We start from the raw sequence: 23991 nt of genomic DNA, 5'->3' as shown, positions 1-23991 counted from the left end.
TACTGGAGACACCCAGCTGCACTCTCTCTCTTACCTCTGATGTCTGGCCACATATCTTCCTCTTCAGTGAACTAAAACCCAAGTTGTCTGTCCTATCTATGCTTGTCTGGTGGGCTTCTTATCACATGCTCCTCTTACTGTATCACAGTTATCATATGTTATTTCTTGCACCATTTTATGGTAAGTCCTGTACTTTAGCTTATCTACCTTTCAACAGGGATAAAAATATTGGTGAGGCACTGGAATGGGTTGCCAAGGAGGTTGTGAATGCTCCATCCCTGGTGGTGTTCAAGGCCAGGTTGGACAGAGCCTTGGGTGGCATGGTTTAGTGTGAGGTGCCCCTGCCCATGGCCAGGGGGTTGGAACTAGATGATCTTAAGGTCCTTTCCAACCCTAACTATTCTATGATCCTACGATTTTATCTTCACTCCAGCTATCGCTTCTCTGAGTAATTTACGTATTTGAAACATTTTATACTAGCATTCATTCTACATGGATTTTAACTGGCAATTCATTAACTCTGTGGCATAAACATTATAGGATAAGCAACTCAAAAATTTCTTTACTAAAAATTTCTTTAACTTTTAGCAGTGCTTCAAATGTTATTTTCAACTGGGAGGAAGATAGATATCCTAGGTATATACACAGATTAACAACTACAGCTAACTCGGCTTATATGGAAGGAACACATTAGCCTTGTGGTAATTTCAAAGCAGAACAAACAGCTGTAGCAGAGTAAAAAACCCAACCATCCCCTCCCAAGCCCCTAAAACAGCCAACTGACAAAAAATACCTTAATGAGAAAAAAAAGCATTCAGGTTAGATACAAATATTTTAAGTTTTACAAATCAGAAATATAAATGTCTTAGACGAAAATGTCACAATTGAAAAATCCTGAGTGACCGCATTTCCTAAAATCTAAGAAAATTAAGCAGAGGTTGAGTAATCTTGACACTATTGTCTGTGAGTCAATTCATTGTTGTATACCTTATTAAATAACCATGGCTAGGTAAACATTAGGAATTTTCAGAAGCGAGTTCCACCTCTCAGAATCCGTATCACATATAGTTATACTGATTTTTTAATATAAACATATGTGCACAGACACACAAACATTATTACTATATACAGGAAAGAATTGCTTGAAGAGAATGCATGGGCTATGCACCAGAAGTGCAACCAGATGAGGTTCCTGTGCTAGACTGCTGAAAGAGCTTGTGAAAGTCAGCAAGCGGCTGAAATGGCCTAGAGTTTCATTCTCTTTCACCTATGCACCAAAGTTATACATTGTCATTTTGAAATGTTTATCTGGGATTCATCATTCATGACAGACAATGCAATTACATTGTTATCTGAATAAATGCCATCTGTGAAGAAGGTGACAAAAACTGTCTGTGACTTAACAGAAGACTCCTGAAGGTTGTCTTGTCTTTTGTTTATAACTTCGAATGTGGGTTATAAACAGAAGAAACTTTAATGGATAGTGTTTTCCTTAGTTCAAATGGATGTAAGATCAATACTCTCATTGTATGATATAAGGCTGAATACTGTAGTCCTCATTCAGTCTTTATCCAAAGAAAAATTCTTACTGCTCTGAAGTAAGAATTTCCTGAATAACAATATCTGGAGAAGATGTGGTAAGGATTTAGCCCTCTTCTTTGTTTTGATGTCATTGCTGACAAAGTAAAGGAAGGAAGACACAATCTCTAATTTTCTTTTATAAGAGGAACAGGTTATGAAGGATCATTTTAGCTGTTTCCTGGTTGGCCACTGAAACAGAAGTGACCCATTTACCATTTCCTCAAAATAGACACTCATATAACAACAAGGTCAGGGAAAGATTAAAGCAAAGCCTCCAAAGAGTCTCCACCCCTGCTTCCCTGCTTTTTTCTCACCTTTTCCACTATCTCATAGTCCATCTTGAAAGCCCAGAGCTGGAGCCTGGCAGAGAGTTCACTGATGGAGGAGAGGGTGAGAAGGAATTGCTCGGCACTGCCCAGGGGGACATCGGGATTTGCCAGCTGTGCCTCCTGGATCTTTTGCTTCTCCTCCTCAGTTGGGATCATGGTCAGGATTTTCTGTGAAGGAAGACAAAAGGCAGGTGTCAGTGGATGGGCCAAGAAGTGCACAAGGGCTGGACATCGGGTGACTTCATAGCAACAGCATTAGAAGTCCTCAAGTCCCTGGCTGGTAAATTAGGACAGTGCTGTAGTAATCAAGAACTAACCCACTGCACAAGAAAGCAGAACAAGGCCTGATATATCAATCACCTGCAGTTTGCAGAAAAACACATCTGCATTAAAAAGCTTTTTAAAAACGTTTGTGCTCAGTAGCACAACCATGGGATAAAACACGGAAGACATAGGGAGACTGGATGGGACTGCTCCCCTCAGCTTTCATATGTTTAAGTCAAAACTGGCCACATTTCTGCAAAGTATATATGGATGTGAAGGTAGGAGGAGTGCAACTTTGTGCCTTGTGATTTACAGTAGGTCAGACTAGGTATTAAGGTCCATTTTAGCCTCAATATCTATGACTTTCACTGCACTTGTAGGTATACAGAAATAACTCAAAGACTCCTGTCCCTTGCTGCTATCAACATCTATTCCTTTTTGTTCAATCTATTTTGGGTTTTATGAAGCGTGAGAACTATTGCAGCTTATTAGGTACCTCCCAAAAATTTCAGCTGAACTGAGGATAACTGCCCAAAGAACACACACTGAATTTCAAGTTGAATTATGTGTTGCATAACATATGGCCTCTTTTGATCTGAGAAGTCTAAAATATTGATGTAAAAGGATCTCATTATTTTCAGTTTCTGCTGTTGGTATGGCTGAAAACGTTCAAATTTTCTCTTTCACTCTTGGATTTTGCATGCTGGTTTTCATGTAGCAGCTTTTCTCCTCAAAGTATTGCTCTCTAAGGTATTGCTTCTTAACTAGTTTTTAACGTAATAAATGCATTTAAAATCAAAAAGAAAAGCAAAGCATTATAAAGGCATCAAATAAGCTGAGGTCTTTACCCTGCTGATCAGTACTTCATGAAAACAAAGCGGTAGATTTTCAACACAACTTATGTTTATTCATCTGAGGAGTGAGAAGTTATTGCTGTAGCCCTGCATAACGATAGCAGCTGTTTTGGAGGGGAGGAGAGAATAATAAAAATATAGCCAAAGACCTGCCAATCCAAACTGAAGCCTTGTTCCAGAACTGAACATAGTCAATTGATCAAAGTAGCACAACTACTCCCTTCCCCTACTGCTATTCATCTGGCTGCTTGTGCAGCGCTACAGCTAAGCATGGAGAGCAAGGGACTTTTCCTGATCAATCAGGCAAAGAACAAAGAGTTAAGCTAGCAAATAATATTCAATTTGTTGATCTGAGACTTATTTAATTTCAGCCACAGCATTTGTATTGCTGTCCATCTTCTTACGTTGACTTCCATAACATAAATAAGCCTTTCTTTCTGTTAATGTTGCCTCCGCCTTTCAGTAAAAAACAAAATTTAAAAGCGCCTCCTTGTTTGGATACTGCAAGCTTCTACCTTAATCAAGTAACATTCTAAGGAAAAAAAAAGAAGAGGAAGAAAATCCTTCAATATACTCTGGTGCTTTTCCTTCCCCTCTCAATGACTGATAGTACTTGATAGATTTTAGTATGTGCTATCCATCCATCCATCCATCCATCCATCCATCCATCCATCCATCCATCCACCCACACATGCTGAAATCTATATATTAGGAGACATCTAACATTAAACTAGATTTGTAAGCAGCTGCTTTAGGGCATTTCTCAGTGCTTGACCAATGCTCATCTAAAAAGTTTATACAAAAGAGAGACTGAGTCTGAAACTCATAAGAAACGTGGTTTTGCAGAGTGTTCTTTGAAGGAGTCAGGCCTCCTACTGCCTACTCCTAGCTTCAGCAACAAGAAGCTAACACCCTTTCAGCTGAGCCTATGCAAATAGGATCATATGAACAGCCATACATGGGAAGTTTAGCAGTAACCATGTGATGAATGTAAAAATGCTTCTGATGCATTTTTGAAGGCTAACACTTCAGCAGTAATTCTCAATTGCCTCCTACAAATAACCAGGACTTTTGGCAGCTACCCAGGGATCCCACAAGTATTTTGTGGTGGTGAAGGGCCTTCCCTCTAGAGATGTTGCACTGCTTTCGGGCATTTTAAAGAGAGCAGTGAAACAGCAAGCTTTATTTCCAAAGGGACTCTCCTCCTCCCTGAGCTTTATGCAAATACCACAAGTCAGATGGCAAAAAGCATTCAAGTCCAATTGCTGCAAGGCTGCTGTGCTGCATACTGTAGTATGTGAAACAGAAAATGCCAAGCGAAAGAGCCTGTACTTGTGCCAGCTGCCAAGGATCACCCCTGCTGCTGAAAGCCATGCTTCAATGGGACCAGCGCTGCTGGCAGGTCTCACACCATCCAGGGTGCAAACTGACCCCATTACAATGACCTACTCACCAGCACTTCTAATTGGCTCAGGCAAATAATTCTGATCCTGTTGGTTATCATCTTTGGTGTACAAGTGGCAAAATACTCCTATTCTTGATTTCCAACCTGTGACTAATTTAAGCCATTTGTTCAGTGCTGGAAACTGATGAGTACACTGACTGCCAGTTTATTATTATTTTTATTGTTTTTTAAACATCTCCAACAGTAAAGTAGCATAAAAATACAGCAGGGCAGAAGGTTACTGGCACTCAGTGTGACCATTAAATCACAAATGGCCTTGAGTCTAATCATTAGTTCATAATGCTCTCCCAGGTACAGCATTCTTAACGCCAATTAAGGAAGAGCTGGTTATCAACAAACTCTATGCTCATATCCTCTAATATGTCAGATATACGTATTTCACCTCTATTCATTCTCACACAATCGTTTGGGCCAGAGATTAATATTCTGAGGAAAACGAAAGCATAAATCTTTTCATGTAGAAAAAGAAGCAATTTTTGGAGATCCTGTTTACATGAGATAATGGATCCTAATGCTCCTGGACCGCTGGACCCAGCCACTTGCTTGATCTTTCAACAAAGGGATCAAACTGCTTATTTCCTTGACTCTTATGTATGATCTCCAAAAATTTCTAAGAGGAAAGCCTTACAACTGTCACCAGGCAAAATTTATAAACCCCATATGCCTGAGGGTTACAAGCCCCAGTGTGGGGTGCAAAGAAACACCTAACCAGAGACTGCAAATAGGCTGCAGCCTCTGCTGAAATTACGTGCTCAAGTTATCTCTTTCACAAGACAACGGTGCTTCTCAGTGATGATGAGGCTGCAGGGGTGCCTTGGTTTTCATATTTGGTTTCAGCTGACCTTACCAGGTGAATAGGAGCCTGAAAAAAAATGAGTAAACTAAATATCTGACTGTTGCTGGGTTCAAAGCTTTCTGCAGCTTGAGGGCCATAACCAAATAAATACACCTTAGTGGGTATTTTGCTGGATATTTGACAGGCTTTGGCAGATGATTTCGCTCCAAAAAGGCTCTCACATTTCAGCTCTCCAGGCAGCTACTGAGAGACGAGTGTCTGCAGAAACTCTAACAAAATATAAAAGTATATAAAGGTCACGACTCATGTCAAGTGAGGCTACCTGCACTAATTTTATTTCAATTCTCACAAATTCCCTGAATTTGTGAATTTAATCTAAAATGCCTGTTAGCCATCCCTGTAAATGGGGAACTGGCAGCCATTGCCTTGGTCAAACTATTCCACTTCCTCAGCTCTCTACTGAAATACGTGAACACACCACTGCTGATCACAGAAACTGTAGCAGATGTTTTGGTTTGCTGCAAGGAGTGCAAGTGTAGCTTTTTTCTTTCAATAAAGTCTGAAACTCGTTAGGGTAGGGATACGCTGATCATGGATGTACAGCCAGCAAGGCACCATTGAGTCCCCGTCACACTTTATAAAGCTTCAGCTAAACAAACTGGAAACTGCAGATGCCAGCATACCACAGTGACTATCAGAACAAAACCTTAAATAAGCGTAACAGTTTCCAAAAAACAAATTTTGTTTTTTGTTTATACATGTCACCATCTGCTTTTTTTACCACCAGGCTCTCATTTCTTACTTTTTTTTACATCTGAGGGCCACCTAGTCACTCCAGACACCTGGGCCTCAAATTACTTAACATGGAGGACCTAGCATACTTGTCAAGGCTTTAATTTCAAGTAGTTTTACTAAAAGCTATACCTAGCTGTGCATCAATACTGTGTAGGATCTCAAAGCTGTTAAGAACAAAGCAATTCACTTTAATTTCCTCACGGCATTACCCCAATTTTACTCTGCTAAATTAATAGTACCCTTTGGTATAATTAATTTGGATCCACATTCCCTTACTAAACAACACTTTACAGAGGGACTCTCTCATTTCCTTTACTAAAGACAAGTGCCAAAGACTGGTTTGGTAGACCCTATTCTTGCTGTTGCCCATGATACACTTCACAACAATTAGATACCAGGATTTTAAGCTCGCCTCTTTTGCTTAGCTCACAGAACGCCCTCATCCATGCTAAGCAGGCAGTCCTTTCTCCTGCAGCAAGCTCCAAGTTGTTTAAACACAATGAATGCCAAGCTTTCAAAGAAAGGAAAACACAACCACTTTGGCAAACATAAGGTGGCAAAAATTTTTTGGTTGAGTTGATGCATGCTTGCAGACACACATTGTGTATTCCTTTGAAAATAGGTTTCTAACAAGGCCTGCTCTGCATACTAAATGGACTACGTCTGCCTCTCTAGCACCATGCCCCCATTTTCTGCCCTTTTTCAAAGCTATGGAGTACCTAACCACTTCAAACACATGGCCTAAAATTACACAACATACTTAGGTATAGAGGGCTTTAAAATACCTGGAGATTTCTTTTTCCTCCTAGTTATATATTTGAAGTTAGAAAGCAAGTATAGATTAATCATCAGAGTTAAATGTCTAATCACTAAGGTCAGTCTTTAAGATAGCATTTAATCTGAACTTATCCACCAAGGTGCAGACCTAAAGCCATGCACACACTAACACGACAGTGGCAATGCTCCTTGGAAAGAGACATAGCACAGAGCTCACAGCTGAGGCAAAGGACGGCTCAGGTAACTTGCTACCCTGCTAGTGTCCTGCTCCATGTTAGACCTGCTAAAAAGCTTCACCCCTCAGGATGCAGAGTACATGGGTTCTGCTCCACTTACCCTTTCTCTCGATTTTAAATATCTGAATGATCACATCAGGATTACTCACATCCCTAGCTTCAAGCTGTGGACTCAAAACTCAGAAACCCATTTTCTTTAGCACTGGGCAAGTATATCAACAGCGTATCATTTCCTGGTTTCTGAATTCTTCCATTTGAAAGCTACCTGCACATCTATTTTAAATGAAATTACAGGTTTCTGGCAGCTAATGGGAAGGCCACGCAAAGCAGGGTGTGGTGGTGCAAGGCACTCACAACTGTGGACACCACAGGTGGTTGTCAGATGGACAGCCCAGCTACAGATGTTGGTACTAGAAAGGGTGAGCTGGGCAAAGCAGCTGAACTTCTGTTAAGCGTGAGAGAGAAGGACACAAATCGAAAGAGATAATGCATGGAAGATGTATTATCTATTTCATGTTGGACTCGTTTGGCAACACCACCTGCAGTACTGAGATCTAACTGGTGGTCTGTGAGTTGGGCTTGGCTGGAGGGGTACTTTTCTCCAACACTTTAGAGCTTGGTACTGCAAACTGCACAGGTAGGCATATGGGCTGAGTCATGAAAACCTTTTTTAGCCTGATGTGTCACCTTCATAATATGAGTAAAGTATATATATATATATATAGCCAATAAATAATATAGCTCTGGGAAGAAACTACATTCTAGTAGGGATAAATCAGGCCTTGCCTTCTAGCTAGAATGATCTTTTTGCCTTAAGTACTTAATTTGCATGTAACTGTTGGCAACTCCATTTCCATTCTAGCCAGCTTTTCTCATTTTCTTCTGTAGTCAGCACAGTGAAGGTGGAAAGGGAGAAATCATGGAGCACAGCGCCAAACCACTGAAAGGTGACTGAATCAGTATACAACCTCTGCACCTCAGCTACTTGCTGAGATCTGTAGTTGTGTAGATTACTCTTACTAGATGATATAGGCTTATTAAAAAAAAAAAGATTTGACATGAATGCAACTACAATGGAAAAATAACAGGGGAGTAGCAGGCTTCTTTTACACTTCATAGAAGAAAAATGTTTTGATAAAAAAATAATAAACAGAGCTCATCTTGGATCTTGTTAAGAATATCTGCAAAGTCAAAATGTAATGGTAAAAATTACATCATCTGTAATCTTTATACCAACTGCTTTTCTTCAAACAACAGTAACACAAAAATGCTATTTTGAGCAGAACTAGTCACTGTATTTGTTTTCCATTAGATATACAATCTAGAATGACTCCAACAGCTAGCTGGGCATGAACTTTATTAAACCCTGTACCAGTTGCATCAGCCCTAGTAACTCCCTGCCTATTGCTGCTCACAGTATTTCAGTCAAGCTTCAGAGGAACAGATAATACTCTGAAAATCCTGAGAGGAATTAACACCATTGTTACTCAGACACAAACAGAGCAGAGAATCTGTGTTTACTAAGCATGCCCAATCTCAGGTGAATACTACATGCTTCTGAGCATACTGCATTGATCTGACCAGTTTCAACACTCAGTTCCCTTTTCCCTCTTGCAAGAAAAGTCTGGCCTGCATCATGTATAACATCAAAAAGAAAAAATTAAAAAGTAAAGGAAACATTGAAAATACAGACTTGAAGACATTGACTATTCTTCCTTACCTCTATTCCTTCCTTGTTTAAGGCATATTCGTCAAAGTTCAATATAGCAGTCTTGATAGTGCGGGGAGGGGGCAACACAGTCAAGCCAATATTAATAGCATTGCTTCGTTTTGAGTCCAGTACAATGATCTCCTGTCGCTTCCCATCTGCAGCAGTTTTCTTGGTAAAGAAGAGAACAAGAATATTATTCCTCCTGCCCATTTTATGAAGAAAAAGTCACTCCTTTCACTAATGACTTCCCCTACTCAAGGGTGATGATACTGGATGTAAAACTAGTTCATTTATAACCATCCAAAAAGCTGAATTCTTCTACCACATCCTTACTGTTATCAGCATGAGCTGCCTGTATTTAACCAGACCGCTGAATGCAGTCTTGGACGCTGTGCAAAGCAGAGCTAGCCTGAGACACAGGAGTGCCTGCAAAGGCTGGGAACACTGAAGTCTGGGGTAGGAGTCTGTCTGAAAAAAGCCTGAAGCTGCCTCTGATGGGCAGCAGCTCTGCCCCAGGGTCAGTACAGTAGCAGCTGGGCAGCTGATGGGCGCTGGGGCTCAATATCCCCTTGGATGAGTCAACCCAGAGTGGCCACTGACCCTCTCTCGCCTGTGTGGCTGGATGGGAAACAGACAGGGTGGCTTCTACCTGCCTGCCAGTCCTCTCCTGTGTTATAAATCCAATTTGGGCACTGACAAAGGAGCTGTAGAGGCCTTTCTGGAGACAGTGGCATGGTTACCTGACCTCTGGCTGCCAGAGAAAGGGTATTCTACATTACTGCTTGCGATATGTCTGTCAAAACCTTCACAGGTGCAGAACAGGTTCAACCCTTCTGCTTTTTTCAAAGTTCTATTTGAGACTAGACATAATCTTTGGATCTTACTCCAGTATAAACAACAATGAAAGCACAAATTCTCCATCTGTGCTAAGGATTGCCTTTTAGACCACAAAACTTTTTTTCTCCACGTCTAGTGGTCTGCACAACAGTCACCAAGTCAAAACATACCCTACTTTCAGGTCTATATGCTGTTTCTGCGTTGGGAGAACCAAGGTAGCAAATATGATTCAACCAAAATACCTCCAGCTGTGGGTCAGCTCTTTATGCGAATGATGTTCTCTCATTAAAAAGATGCCTTTTTCTGGCATAGCTCAGTTCCTTGCCTTCACAGGAAGAGGTTTGCCCACTGGTCATAGCACCCTGCCCAGCATGGTGCGTGGCACCACAGCACTTTTATCATACCTACATGATTAATGTGGTACGATGCAAGTTCTGTGTGCAGATGAGACTGAAAGCAAGTGCACTTCACAGGAGCTGGGGACTACCACATGGGTATGACCTCTGAAAGTAATAAGAGGGTTGGGTTTTTTAAAATTAAACACTTCTGCAGTAAAATGGGTAAGTTTTAGGAGGCAAAGATAAAATTTGTTTTTAATTTTTATATTTCTGTTCTGTCAGAACTGCTCTCTTAATCCCTTAAAAGCATTCCTGAAGCCTTCTTGAACTTTCCTTTCTTTGAGTAAAAGAGCCCTCTTTTTCTCAGGAGCTACCTGAAGGATCTGAGATGCAACTTCTCCTTTAAAGCAGTCATGTCTACTTTCAGGGCCATTAATCACATTTTCAGGACCACAGTTAGAGGTCAAGGCCATACAAAAACAAGTGGGGTTTACCAGAGACTGCTTCCTCTTGAGTCTGTATTATGCTAAGCCTTTTTTAAACTACCACTTTTTACCTTGTCCTCCTCAGCACAGAATTACACAGCTCCAAAGAATTTATGCAGAAGGGAAAAGGCTGGGGGAAAGGAGTTAAATTTAGGCTTCCCACATGCGGTATGGGTAAGTAAGCCTCAAAATCTGCAGCTCTGTTTTTAGGTTTGCAAGTCTGACAACAGGGACATTCATTTGGGGGACATATGATGCTAACCACTGGGATCACTAAGACTGCAACAGCGCACTTGCTATTTAGCAGTGAGTTATGAAAGACAGATGAGCTGCACAGGGGATGTATGCATGTAGGTATTTTCCAGAGCTATAACTGCATATGGAATATAAGATTTTGGGGTAAGTGACTGTTCAGGAACAGGGGCAGAAGAGATTTTACATCCCTTCTGGGGACAACAGCTAAGTTACAAAAAAATACTTTTGAAATAAATAAAAAAAATGAAGAAACAAGAAAGATTTTACTACTATGAACTTTATCACCCCACCACTAGGCAAAGAACTGCTTTTTGTCTGCAATTAAATTGCACACATGCAAGAGTCTGTTAAAATAAGCTATACCTATTAATTTCTATTGCAATATTAGGTGACTTCAGACCGGGCTTTATAAGTTCATTAACAGAGAATGACTTCAAGTGCTTGAGGGAACATTGCACTAGTGCCCTTGATTTTATATTTTATTGTGTCAGTATGTAACGTAATCCCCGAACTTCTGAATATTATATTGTTAACTGTAAATGTAAAATGAATTGCAAATATATCAAGTGGTGTAATTTGTGGGAAACAAATGTTCCTGCAATGCGCTAACAATTACAATGAATTTCAATCTTTACAAGACCTAACTGGCCAGATTCTGTTCTGCTTTCTGGATAGCCCAAACAGGTTACTTACAAACTGCCATCATCCCACAGAAGGTGATTTGCAGTCTTATGAGCACATGGTCTAAACTAGGCCTCTTTGCTTTAACTAAAATAGGAAAATTTAAAATGCTTTTCCAGTGATCACATAAATAAGTAATTATATATAAGCATTAAGTCAGAAATATCTTTCATTTCCATTTGCAGAACAACCTGCATCTCAGTAGTACAGAAAAAAATGGGCAATCCCTTAATAGCCAGATGGCATTTTTTCCTTAATTTCTATCTCAATTAACAAGGATTTAGCACTATGAGTTTAAAATGGAATCATTCACTCAGCTGCCACTGATTTTGTCCAGGATACATATATATAATCTTTTTCAGAAATTCTCATCAACATTTATGACTTGCCTTGGCATTTATTCGAATTACAACAAATGTTTTCAAAAGGAATATGTATCTAGGCACGTATATACACAGGCATAAGAAAACATGTGCCTTAATTTTTTCCTTCTACTAGTTTCTATGTCTGTGGGCATATGGTGGATCGCTATATCCCACAGGGTATAGATGAATCAGCAAAACAAAGCTTTCATGCACAACCAAGGGCTGAACAACCATGGTTGATTCAGTAGTGTCTGTGTGTTTTCATTTCTCCTCACAGAAAAACAAACACTTTGAAGTGCTTTGTTTGGTGGAGTGAGAAAGAAAGAAATGCTAGACTGGCTTGGAGGGGATACCTGACCACTCTTTATATTCACAAGCATAATGTCGTGGTCCTGTATTTAGAAAGTAAGTGTTCTGCAACTAAAGGTGCTCCACTAACTATAATCATTGTGCAAGTTGTCCAGTGTGGCATAAGTTTTCCTAAAATCAAGACTCTCCCCTCCCAGCCCTCCTTCTCCCCAACTCCCATATTATATCCTACAACTTAAAACACACTTTATTTTATTGCAGTCTATTGTGTTTAATGAAAAACTTCTCATGAGCCAGGAAGTAGCTGTTTATAGCTGTGTGTTGTGGAAATCACAGTGAAGGATTAGAAACTGGAGTAAAATTGGTTACAGCTGCATGAAAGAGCATATGCGTAACACAGAGCCACCCCCACCCCCCCGCCAACACATACCCCCTGACTTTGCTTTTCCTCTCATCCTTCTGGACTGTTACTTTTCTGTGCTCCTGGTTCCATCTATTGACATGAAAACTGGAGATTTGACTTTTGATTTGTTGCTCTCTGCTCTTTTCTTCAGCTGAACTGAGCTGTGAGTCAGACTTTACGATATTATAGAATAAACCTGTTTTGGATTGCAGCCATTGGACAGGAGAAACTAGACACAATGGGGAATGTACTCCCTGGAAATAAACCAAGCAGTCTGGAAAAAGCGAGAGCTACCCTAATTTGAGTGCAATATTCGTACCAAACCTCAAGTCTTTTATGGATCCAGTGGTCTGCTTAATTATTCCCACTCTCACCTGACCTAAGGATCATCTCCTACTCTGGAAGATTTGCTTGTATTCTCCAAAACCAGGCAGGAGTCTAAGAAGTCAGAGTAAAGTTCCATTATGGTATTCCTTGGTCACTACTGTCTTCCCTCCAGAGACAATGAGACTTCAATGTCTGTGTAATGGGACAGGGTGGAAAGAGAGCCAAAAGTATAACATCTCATGCAGAGAGCAGTTATTAGTCTCCAAGAGAAAAGCAGTCACCTAAATCATTCCTCAGACTTGCACTAATTTCAAAGAAACCTGCTCACTCATCATCTTCCTGCCAGAAGCCAAAAGCTGTGCCAAAGCATCAGGCAGGTTTGCGAAGCAAGTGTGAGGGAGGGAAAATGGCCAAAAGTAGTTTGGGAACGTGCAGAGTTAATGACTGTAAAAATAAATATGTCAGAATTCCAACAATTTAACGTTTTATCAAAATCTTGGGTGAGAATAAAAGATTAAGAGTCAGCCAGAGAGATCCATTACAATACTGGCATTTAGCACAAAGCTAAACCTTGGAAATGGCAAATATGTCATCATTCCACATTCAATTCAAGGAATTAAACGTTTTATGGATCTAAGAAAATGCTCTCATTCCTTCCATCTATAAACCATCTGTGGTAGATTTGTATTTACAGGGAGAGAGATGAGGAGTAACACACCACGATGTCACCAGCATTCCTTCCTCAGCAGAAAAGGAATTAGAGAAAGAAGTTAATCTCAGCCAACTGAACTATATGTGTTTTTAGAGCTGCTATGCCATATGTTTCAGACCTACATGCATCTATGTCAGGTAAGAACAACAGCGGCAGGATCTATACAAGCCATCTATGTATGTACCTGTTGTTTGTCAGGTACTTAATGAGGGGCTTGATTGTTCAAATTGTAATGTTTCCACTTGGCCAAGAAGTTCAAGAAGGACTATTAGAAAATTTTGAGTTAATAACTCACACAAGTGACATGGAGCACTTTTACTGTGGGACATCCAGTCTCCCTAGATGACAGCAAACAATAATATGCACGATAGATAGCACAGATAACAACTTTGCCAGCCAAAGAGAAGTAAAATATTCAAGGTGCTGATGGGTTTTTGTGTCACTATAAAATATAGAGGCATACAGAAAAAACATGTAAGTGATTTATTTAAGTAAGAGAGATTGACATCTTTTACTAGCATTTTAATTGGAAAAAAAATTGCTTCCTTGATACTGATTATTCTGCTTAGAATTTTATGTAGCCATGAAAAGCAACTTTAATAACTTTTTAAATGTCACTTCAAATTCCTACTAAGTGTAACTATAAAAGGCTCCCTTTTGTTGTTGAGTCTAATGTTAAACAGCCATGTCACCCAGCCTTTGTGAATTTATTTTATAACAATATTAAGGAAGAGGGAACCCTAGCTACAGAGGTATTTCCTGTGCCAGCTTCTATCCTAAAATTTGGAGAGCCACATTGTACAAATTAAGGATCTAAAATAGGCCTGTCTGCCAGTATAAAACAAAAATCCAACACCCCTGCGGAGTTCAGCTGTAAACTTGGTCCAGCTGATAAATCTATCCCTCAGAACAAAGCACATGTGTAGCCTCTTTGCAGCAGAGCCAGTTTGGTATTCTAACCTTTCCACATAATGATTAGGAAAATATTACCAAGTGAAGAACGGTCAAATTCACAGATATGAATCATCATGCCATGACCTTTATCTGACTGTAACAGAAAATATTTCAGATTTCAATACCTAGTTTGGCACTCAGCCACAAGCAAGCTAACATAGAATGTGTTGGTATTCCCCACCTGAATTAATGTCCCAATACCGACAGACCTGAGACAGGAGGGCAGCTTGGCATCTACACCACCCTAAACTCATCTCCTAGTTTAAGGCCATGGAATATCACCCATCATAGGCCAAGTGAGAACCAGAATTTTCCACCGTTTTCATACAAACAACATAAATCATGTAGATCTAACTCAGAACAAATACCAATACAAAAGCAAAATAATAAGCTGAATACGAGCTGTACCTTTGTGACAGGCAGTTCCTTGGATTTAGACTCAAAGAGATGCTCCAGTTTGGAAGTGTCCACCTTAATGGGTTCCAGTTTCGACCACAGGAATTCTCTGCAGCGTTTGTTGTTTTTACACTGCCACTCAAATGGCCGTACCTCATTCCAAAACAGACGAATGGTTTTCTTCTTCTTTATAAATGCTGGCTGACCCCTAGAAACCTGGGGTGACCCTAAACCCTGAGGAGTGCTGAACAGCGGAGGAGGAGCCAATAAATTAGCAGAGGGTGGAGGTGGAGGCGGACATCCAAACAGCGGGGGAGGTGGTGGAGGAGGCAAACCCAGAAAGGAAGGTGGAGGTGGAGGAGGGGGAACAAGGGAGTCCCCAGGACCCATATCCATGTCCAACACATCTACATCATCCTCCTCCCCCAAGTCTGTAAAATCCATGTCTTTGATTTTAAGTTCTCTAGGATTAGCCATGAGCTGATCCCAGATGTAGTCAGATTCCTTCTTCGGCTGTGCTGGAGTTTTCTCAGGGACCTGCTCAGTGATTTCATCTTCAGGCACATCTGTCCCCTTGGCCAGCTCACCACTGTTGAATTTTTCTGCAAAGGCTTTCACGCTGCCTTGGTTGTCCAGATTTCCAATCTCCATTTTTTTGACGCTTTCGTCTTTGGCCTGCTTTGTGGCCTGAAGGATAGAGATCCTACTGGCTAGGCTAGTGAGTGACTCCTCACTTTCCTCCGTCTCCTTCTTTTCCTCCTTCGCCTCCAGCTCCTTCTCCTCTTCATCCTTGGGTTTTTTGTTATGCGCATACAACATGTCCAGCATAAACCGCTTGTTGTTGAGAATGTTGCTGCACTGTTCATTCACACCAGCATCCTGAATGGTCTGTGACCATGGACCTGCAATCACACACACACAGACAGAAAGAGTCAAGGGGAGGGAGCCAAAGCACCAAGAACACTCTTTAACGCACCAGAAAAAATGGGGGGACACATAGACAATTATTCGGAAACTGGGCAAGCGGTAGCTTTAAAAAATTTGAAGTAAATGAGAGTGCTGATACATGGCCCAATCTTGATGGGCTGGGAGTAATTCTCAACAAAGGAATGGAAGCTGAAAATAACCAGCATAGCTTGGGAGGTATTTGAACCCCAGAGCAGGCTGCATACTCATGGTATAGCTCTCAGGGCAGCTTAATAAGTGTAAGCAAGATTTTAAAAGTTACTTCTAGGAACATGAGCACCTTTACAAAAGAGCTTTGAAAATGATGCCCATCATCAACCACTGTTACCCTCCCTGTAATATATGACGGCATTGAAAGCTTAATGGCCTTCTTCCCACATCACAATCATTTAACATCACTGTAATGAAGCTTCAACTTTCTGACTACTATTTTTCTCAACAATAATCTGCAAAATACCATGTTTGAGACAGCACCATAAATAACAAACTATAGTGGTCAAATTGTAAAAATAAATGATGTAAGTGTCTCTGTGACTAAATTTCCTTTAATATAATGCTGCTAACCAATGTGGATAGGGTGTCTAAAAAGTATGGTGCTTCTTTTTCCAGTGGGCATCCTACGAAATGATTAAACACGAACAAAGATAATTCTTCACACTTACTGTATTTCCTGTATGGGATTCCTTCTGTTCCCCATAGTCTTTGCACATTTTTTTAATGTATTTTTTATAAACTCTATTTCTTAAACACATTTCATTTTGGTTGCTAGCCTATATTCTTTTTGGCCCCTTGTGGTTAAACATTTTCCTTTATACCTATCAGTTGCCCTTTCTCTTAAACTTCCATTTTACCTGTGTTTCTCCTTTCTCCCCTTCTTCACCTGTTTTAATACTTTAGAGTTTTAAACATCTTTTATGGTTACCTTCAATGGAGCTGTTTTTTTACTATCTATTTCTGTGCTCTGAGAAGTGTCCCCTTGGCGAGATCCACATCCAGGGCCCCACAGCTCTCCCTTACCCCTTACACCACATTAAGATGTAGGATGGGTCTCACAGCACAAAGTATGTGGAATGCAATGACTCTCACCTAAACCACATTTTAAGATGAGTCCAGAGATTTAATCCCAAACAAAAGAAAGGGTCCTTTTTCAGCAATGGATACAACCTCCAGAACTGTTTCTTTCAACTTTCCTGAAGAAGGGTTGACTGCTTCCATTACCTGCTTATTTTTCTTCACACCTTACCTATGGGATTGCTTTCTCACCAAGACTTGTCACCTGAGGCAGTTTCTTAGATTTCTCTTTGATGTGTGACAACTCCTTCCCCACACCACAAATTTTACCTGCTAAGCCTCTCCAAGGACTTCCCCCTACTCCCAGCTTTTCCTTCAAATATTTGTTCTTTGGATCCCTCCTGTAAATCCCTCATGACCTACCCGCTCTCAGTTTCAGCAGCTGGGATCTTCCATGATTTAACCCCTTTGCAAAACTGCTCATCAAAATTCCCCCAGACAAAATCTCCAACTTTGGCTCTCCAAGACTCCTCCATGTGCCCTAGCTGATCGAAGATCAGTGAAGACTCTTGCTACCTTGGTGGCCTCTTCTGCACTCATCTCCACAGGTAAAGCTTTGAAATATCACTGGAGAAACATGGCTTGCTGGAAGCCAAATTCAGCAGGGTAGCTAATGAAGGAACAGCCAGGACTGAAGGCTTTACTCCTTTGTCCTTAATGCATCTGGGCAGAACAAATGGGCCACCTCAGAAATGGCAAACTGCTTGTTGGAAATGTGAGAACTGCTGAAGAAAGTGCTCTCGTTTGCTTTCCGAATCTCCTCAGTTACTAGACAGCAAACAAATCAGTACATGAGGCCTCCTACATAGCACAACCTAGCAAATCTTTGGTCTACTGGTAACATAGATCAATTTTAAGATGTTGATTTTTCAATAACAGTGTACATTTCTTAGTTTTTAACAAAAAGCATGTAAGCACTTAAGAGTAGTAACAGCTTGGTACCTGACAAGATGAGGGCAAAACCCTTTAACCTGTTCTCCCTTATTTGCACTTGGACTATCTTGGAACATGCCACAGTGTAACAACATCCTTCACAGTGTAACAACGTCCTTCATCTGCCCTACGTCCCTTCCCTTTCCTACATACATATCCATCTACATTCTTTTAGACTACAATAGCATTCTAGGTAACTCAATCTCAGTGCTGGTTGAAAAAAAAAATAGCTCTTAAATTTAGAATAAATTGATGTTATTAATTGTCTGTGCCATAAAATTTTTCCCAGGAAAAAAAACCCACATCACCACCAACAAAAACCCCAAGAAGTGGTGGGGTTTAAACACGAACAATACAATCTGACAGTTTATCTCTGTGAGGTAATCCTTGTGATTCAGAGTTATCCCTCTTCTTTCAGGAAAGAGCAAGACTATTTCAAACTGTGAATTTTTGTAATTCTTGTTTTCTTATCTAGAATTTAGAAAACTTAGAACAATGCACTCAACTGTTCAGCCTTAAGAAAACTTGGAAACCAAATGCCCTAACAACATTAGATTCCTTCACCTCCCTAGAAAAAGGGGAAAAGAATAATTAATCAAAGGTTCAAAATCTGCCTTTCACTCCCTCCCTGCCTGGGCTGGATGACAAGCTGTAGTTGTCATTATCTCTCCAGGCAGAAAGCTGGCTCTTAAGGCCACTTCTAGGCTGGGCCTTTACAGGCGCCTGGTGGCACACCTGAACAGAACAACTGTTCACTGCAGAAATGGTCTTTTCCAGTCGAGGTCTACTTCATGTGCCTCCTCCACACCAGCTAAAGATGGCCACATATCTTAGTGACCCAATGTATCCCTCTCTGCTTTCTGAAACCTAACCAAGATGGGAGAACTGGAGGGAAGGAACAAACACTCCAGCCCTCACTGCTCTTTCTCTTCCACTAAAAGGATGAGAAAAGATATCTGGAATCTCATGACAACTTATTTCAGCACAACCCCTTGTCTTACTGTTTTATGTGTAGAGGATTCTCTGGGAGCCAGAGTTTCAAGTTGCTGCAATATTATGATTCCACACTTAATATATTACCTTATGAGAAGAAAATTGTCTCAAATCAAAGGAAACCTCATTTCATCAAGGTGTTACAGTCCCTTAAACATAGAAACCCCATTCCATCTGTGATTTCCAAGGAGAGAGTAGACCAAACTTGGCCAGGGTGAAGAAAGTCTTACATAGGTGCAAAGGGTTTGCTAGCCAATTCACACAACAACAGAGATGCTAATTAAACATTTTTTTTTATACCAGAAACCCTTCATTATTGAAAAAACTTCACTTTACCAGTTTCATTGTCACTGGTTAACTTGTCCTCTCTCTCTTCCCTCTCTAAAGTGCTGCTTGCTGAGGATATACTGGATGCAGAGCAGTTGTCTTTTTCATTCACTTCCTCATTCTGCCTCTCTTTTTCACTGAGTATTGCACTTTCTTCTGGCTCTCTTTCTGGTCCTTGCTCCACCTCACTCTCTGGTCCCACCTCTGTAGTCTCTATTTCCTTGGGTGTCTCCGTTCCCTGCTTGGCCTCAGCCTCCTGTTCTGGTTCTGTCTCTGTCTCTGGTTCAGGTTCACTGGCACTCACTGGTGAAGAGAACAATGGGAGAAAGATATTCACTTAACAACGGAGTTATCTCAGGCTCACCCCTCTAAATGAGAGATGTGAAAGTTGTACAACTGCTTCACAGAAAGAAAATAAAAAGCAAGTCCATGGCATGCTGAACATTGAGAGCAACAGACTGATGAATGTTGTGCGACGACAGCATTGCACATGAGAGTGGCCTGGCAAACCCCCTTGCTTGCTGTCTGGAGCCAGCCTGCTATTTCTGTACATACTTCCACAGCTGGAGTGTTGGACACACATAAGGATTTGAAGCAACCAGCAGAAAATGGGCATTCCACTTGAGCGTGACTGACAACTCAGTGCCTAGACAGAGCCAGGAAGGAAGAGATCTTTTAAAAAAGCAAAAAGGAGGGAGAGTGTGGCTTTTGGTTGAATTTTCTTTGGGTTCTGGAAGAATTCTTTTCTCACCCGATGAGGAACACTTCAACGAGAAAGTACAAATATTAGTTTTATTAACACAGTTGAATGGCACAGTCTGGAAATGGCACTGTCACACTTCTGGCTGACAAAACCCATATGTTTTTTCATGCACATTTACTTCAGAATAGCCACATCAAAAGTGAACAAAGTTTCCAACTGCTTGGCATACGGCAGAAATTCAGTTTCCAATTGGATGGCATATGGCATACTTAGCTTTTTATCAGTTGGCACAAAGGAAACACTGTTGATAGTAAACTTGGTTTCTTCTTCCCTGCTTTATCACTGACAGTGAAATTCATTCACCTTTAGGCCTTTGAGCTTTAACAGCAGATTTCCACATGCAAATATTCTCTGCATGCTGCAAAGAAACTGAAAAGCATCCACACATATTCACATCAAGCAGCTCACAATTTTCTGAAAACTGAAATGGCCATGCAAGAGTGATGAAAATGGGCATGCACGTTAGTTCTGCATACCTCCCAAATTCCCTCTGTGCTGGGTGGCTAAACTACAATGACCAAGTCATACTTGTTTTTTCCATCTATTAACTGTTTCATGTTGTGTGCCTAGACTCCTTTCTGAGACATCCCCACAAAAAATAATGATTTCTAGCAATGTTTGTGCCTATCTTTACAATAACACCTCTGTCTTTAAGCTAGTTTTCAGTAATGCATCTTCAGTACCCTATTATTCCACTTCATTTCATAAAATTTAAGTATACAAAATTGCAAAAGCTTTTTTTGCCACCAATTTCACTGGAGCTAAGCTTCTACACTTTCACAATTGATTTTAAATGTTTAATGTTTAAATATTTAGATAAATAACCAGACATGCATACCTATAATACATTTATATACGAGAAATGTACATGTTTAATATACAGTTCATTCTCACTCAAATCCCTCTAAGATGTTTTGAAACACTCCCAATTTGAAGCCTACCTTTCCTATACATAAAGAGCATCTAAAAGTCTAATTTTAGAAATGCAAGCAGCTCTGCACATGCTTTGTCTCTCTAAATGTACCTTACCTATGGCTATACACTGGACATTGCCTATGAGAAAATCAAAATTATAGAGAGCTGGCAAGAAGCTGGCAGACACTGAATCCCAGTGGTGTTCTTCTGACAACAGCTGTCAGTGTGTAGGTATAGCACAAAACCAGTTTAAAGTCAAGCCAAGATTTGAATATAACTGAGATGGAAGCTTAGGAATCCTTCAGGAGTTCATGGAATTAACACAGTACTGTAGCATGAAATGCTGAGCTTGCCATGCTGTGATGGTCCATATGTACAACTGCCATCAATTCATCCTAGAATAATAATGGTTTCATATGAATTTTATATGTTTCTCCCTAGAAACAGTGTCATGCAATAACCAAAAAAGCTGTAACAGCTCAGGTGGAGAAAGAAACTTACTAAAACATGGTCAGGACTGTTAATGTTTGTGGCACCTTTATTGTCAAGAAGCTGCACTGAAGATTCAATAGGATAAAGTAGGGGAGATGTAAGGAATGTTTGAGAAAAAGAGAATATTCAAAAGAATTCTGGATACTCTTCAAACAAGGAATATTCCACACATACCAGAAAGATACAGTATCTTAGCAGAATCTAATACGTGAGAAAGAGTAAAGAGCAATACACTGACACAGGCTGCTCTTTTGAGTTCAAGGAGTATCAAAATCTAAGCACTTCTATAACTAAACAAGGATGTGTTGACACTAATTTTCATAAAATCATAGAATCAACTAGGTTGGAAAATACTTCAAGATCATAGAGTCCAACCATGTCACTGAGGGCCTCATCTACACGTGTTTTGAACACTTCCAGGGGCGGTGATTCCACCACTTCCCTAGGCAGCCTGTTCCAGTGCCTGATCACCCTCTCTGTGAAGAAATTGTTCCTAATATCCAATCTAAACCTTCTCTGGCGCAGCCTGAAGCTGTTACTTCTTGTCCTATCGCTTCTTACTTGGGAAAAGAGACCAGCTACTTCCTCTCTCCGTTTAGCCAGTCTCTCTCTCTTTAGGGATAATATCAAGCAATCCACCTATAACCCAAATGACTTATAAATAGTGAGCTGAGTCCATTAGCATTTCCCTTAAAAGGCAGTTGAAAAATCAAATCTGTCAGCAAACACTAGCAGAAGAACCAAGCCAGCAAGCGAGACCTGTATCCATTACTTGCAGTTCCATTGTGTAATCCGTTGTGATGCTATTGATAAGGACTTCTGAAGATGTTAAAATATACAGTTCTCAGTGAATGCCTGGTGGTGGCCTACTGAAAATGAGCTGGGACTTTTAGTCTCTTATCTATGGGATCCATCTTCACACCAGACAAAAGGAGTTCAACAGTAGAGGCAATCTTTCTTTACCTGCAAATGCCATTTTTCACACTTCTCTCAAGGCTTAGTTTCTCCCCCCCCCCCCCCCCCTTAAACCAAATGAGAAGAAGTTTCATTTGCAATTGGATTAATCAGGAGGAGGAAAACTGAATGTATATTTAAGGACTAATTTTTGAGTTATATGCTCTCTTCTTTTTTAGCCAGAACTTAATCTCTAAAAATGCATAATTGGAAAAAAAATGCAAAGACTTCTCAGAAGACTGAAATCTCTCAAGAACCTAACCTACTCACTAAAAGAGACAGTGTAAGAGAATGTGTAATGACTTTGTTGTTTTGAGACATGGTGCAAACTGCATCTTTGGCCATTTTCAAGACTTGGTCATAAAAAAACTCTAGCAACCTGATCGGTTATGATCTGAACAGATGTTGGTGACAGCCCTCTTTTGAGGGAGAGGTTAGAATGGGTAGCAAGCTGCTCTCTTCTGAAAAATTTGACTATGGGTTTACAGCATTATACAGGGACATGGAGAGTAGTGACTTTTCTTTTGATACTCAACTATAAATAAACTTTGAAGCAGACACAAGATGTTGCATCCCTAGTGCCTGCAGGTAAGACCTCAACCCCATAGTCCTAAAAGCCCCTTAGAGAGAACAAACATTCCTCTGTGTCTACATCTAATCCCCTGTAAGGGTAATAGATTAGGCAACCATCTGCTTTATTTATTTTCTCAGCTGTCTACTTGGAGCTGGGAGGTACATAGGCTAAGTTTCTCCTGAGGATACATACACTAAGTCTGAAGATGGCTATACCTACCTGAAGCTCCCTTGATTCAATTGTTTTGGCATTGCTTAAAGTCTTGATTGTAATCTCCCTTCAGTTCCTCCAACACAGGAATCCTCTTGCTATGAATTCATCATGGACTCTCTTTTATCATCCACCCCCATCCTTATCTTTTCTTCCCATTCCTTGTGATGATAAAAGCTAGCACAGAGTGATTACCAGTAGGAAACTGGCTCTTTTTTCATTAAGTCAGAAATTATCTTCCTTTGTCCCCCACCCAAGTTCCTTCTCTGACTTCCTGTACTCTGGTTCCTTTGGCTCTACAACTGGGGCTGCAATGGCCTCACTGCACCCTCAGACCCTGGTGCTTCTCCATTTACCAAAATGCTTTCACCAGTCATAATGTAGGCAGTGTTTGAGCTTTGCTCAGCGACTAATATGTTCAGAAGACTTCCTACTGTCCACAATGTGCACTTGGGTTGGCCTGCTTACTTCCTCAAGTGCTAAAAAATCTGCTTTTCTAAGAGAAGGGTTCATCTCCAATTCCTTTGTTGACTGACTTAGAGATGTCTTGGTTATTGTGCTTCTTTGCACATGTGCTCTTCATAAAATATTCTCCAATGAAATTACAAAAGAGGAAGTAGCTCTCTCAAAAAAAACATGTTAAGTTCCACTTTGCAGTTATGGGATTGCCTTCATTTCCTCTGAATGCCATACCCCAAGTTTTACAAGAGTAAGTCTTACAAGGCTTGATAACTTTAGTGGAACCAATTCTTTTATACAAGAAAACACTTCAGCTCAGTAATTTCAGATTTTTATACTGGGTAATGATATGGAGACGTTTCACAGCATGGGACAAAGTTCCACAGCCAAAATCCATTTCCTTCTTAAGTCCAGTAGATACTGGATGGCATTAAATAAATTTGACTTTGAAATTTTGCTAGTAG

General features: G+C 40.4%; 1 protein-coding gene across 14 annotated transcripts in view; it reads right to left on the bottom strand.

Moving 5' to 3' along the window:
• The window catches only part of FHOD3 (formin homology 2 domain containing 3), a 373808-nt gene that overhangs the window by 43392 nt on the left and 306425 nt on the right, over positions 1–23991 (bottom strand). For 13 of the 14 annotated variants that reach the window (XM_062610938.1, XM_062610941.1, XM_062610937.1 and 10 more), the window contains 4 exons: positions 19170–19463; positions 14883–15772; positions 8818–8976; positions 1896–2078 (listed from right to left, as the gene is read on the bottom strand). In XM_062610938.1, the coding sequence (XP_062466922.1) occupies positions 1896–2078; positions 8818–8976; positions 14883–15772; positions 19170–19463 (1526 nt within the window). The remainder of the gene's footprint in view (positions 1–1895; positions 2079–8817; positions 8977–14882; positions 15773–19169; positions 19464–23991) is intronic. The other variant, XM_062610944.1, reaches the window with a different exon arrangement.

Source organism: Pezoporus occidentalis, unplaced genomic scaffold (genome assembly GCF_034315485.1).
Source record: "Pezoporus occidentalis ecotype Australia unplaced genomic scaffold, CSIRO_AGI_Poc_V1 ctg15, whole genome shotgun sequence".
NCBI classification, from domain to species: Eukaryota; Metazoa; Chordata; class Aves; order Psittaciformes; family Psittacidae; genus Pezoporus; species Pezoporus occidentalis.
This window is presented reverse-complemented; position numbering and strand designations above follow the sequence as displayed.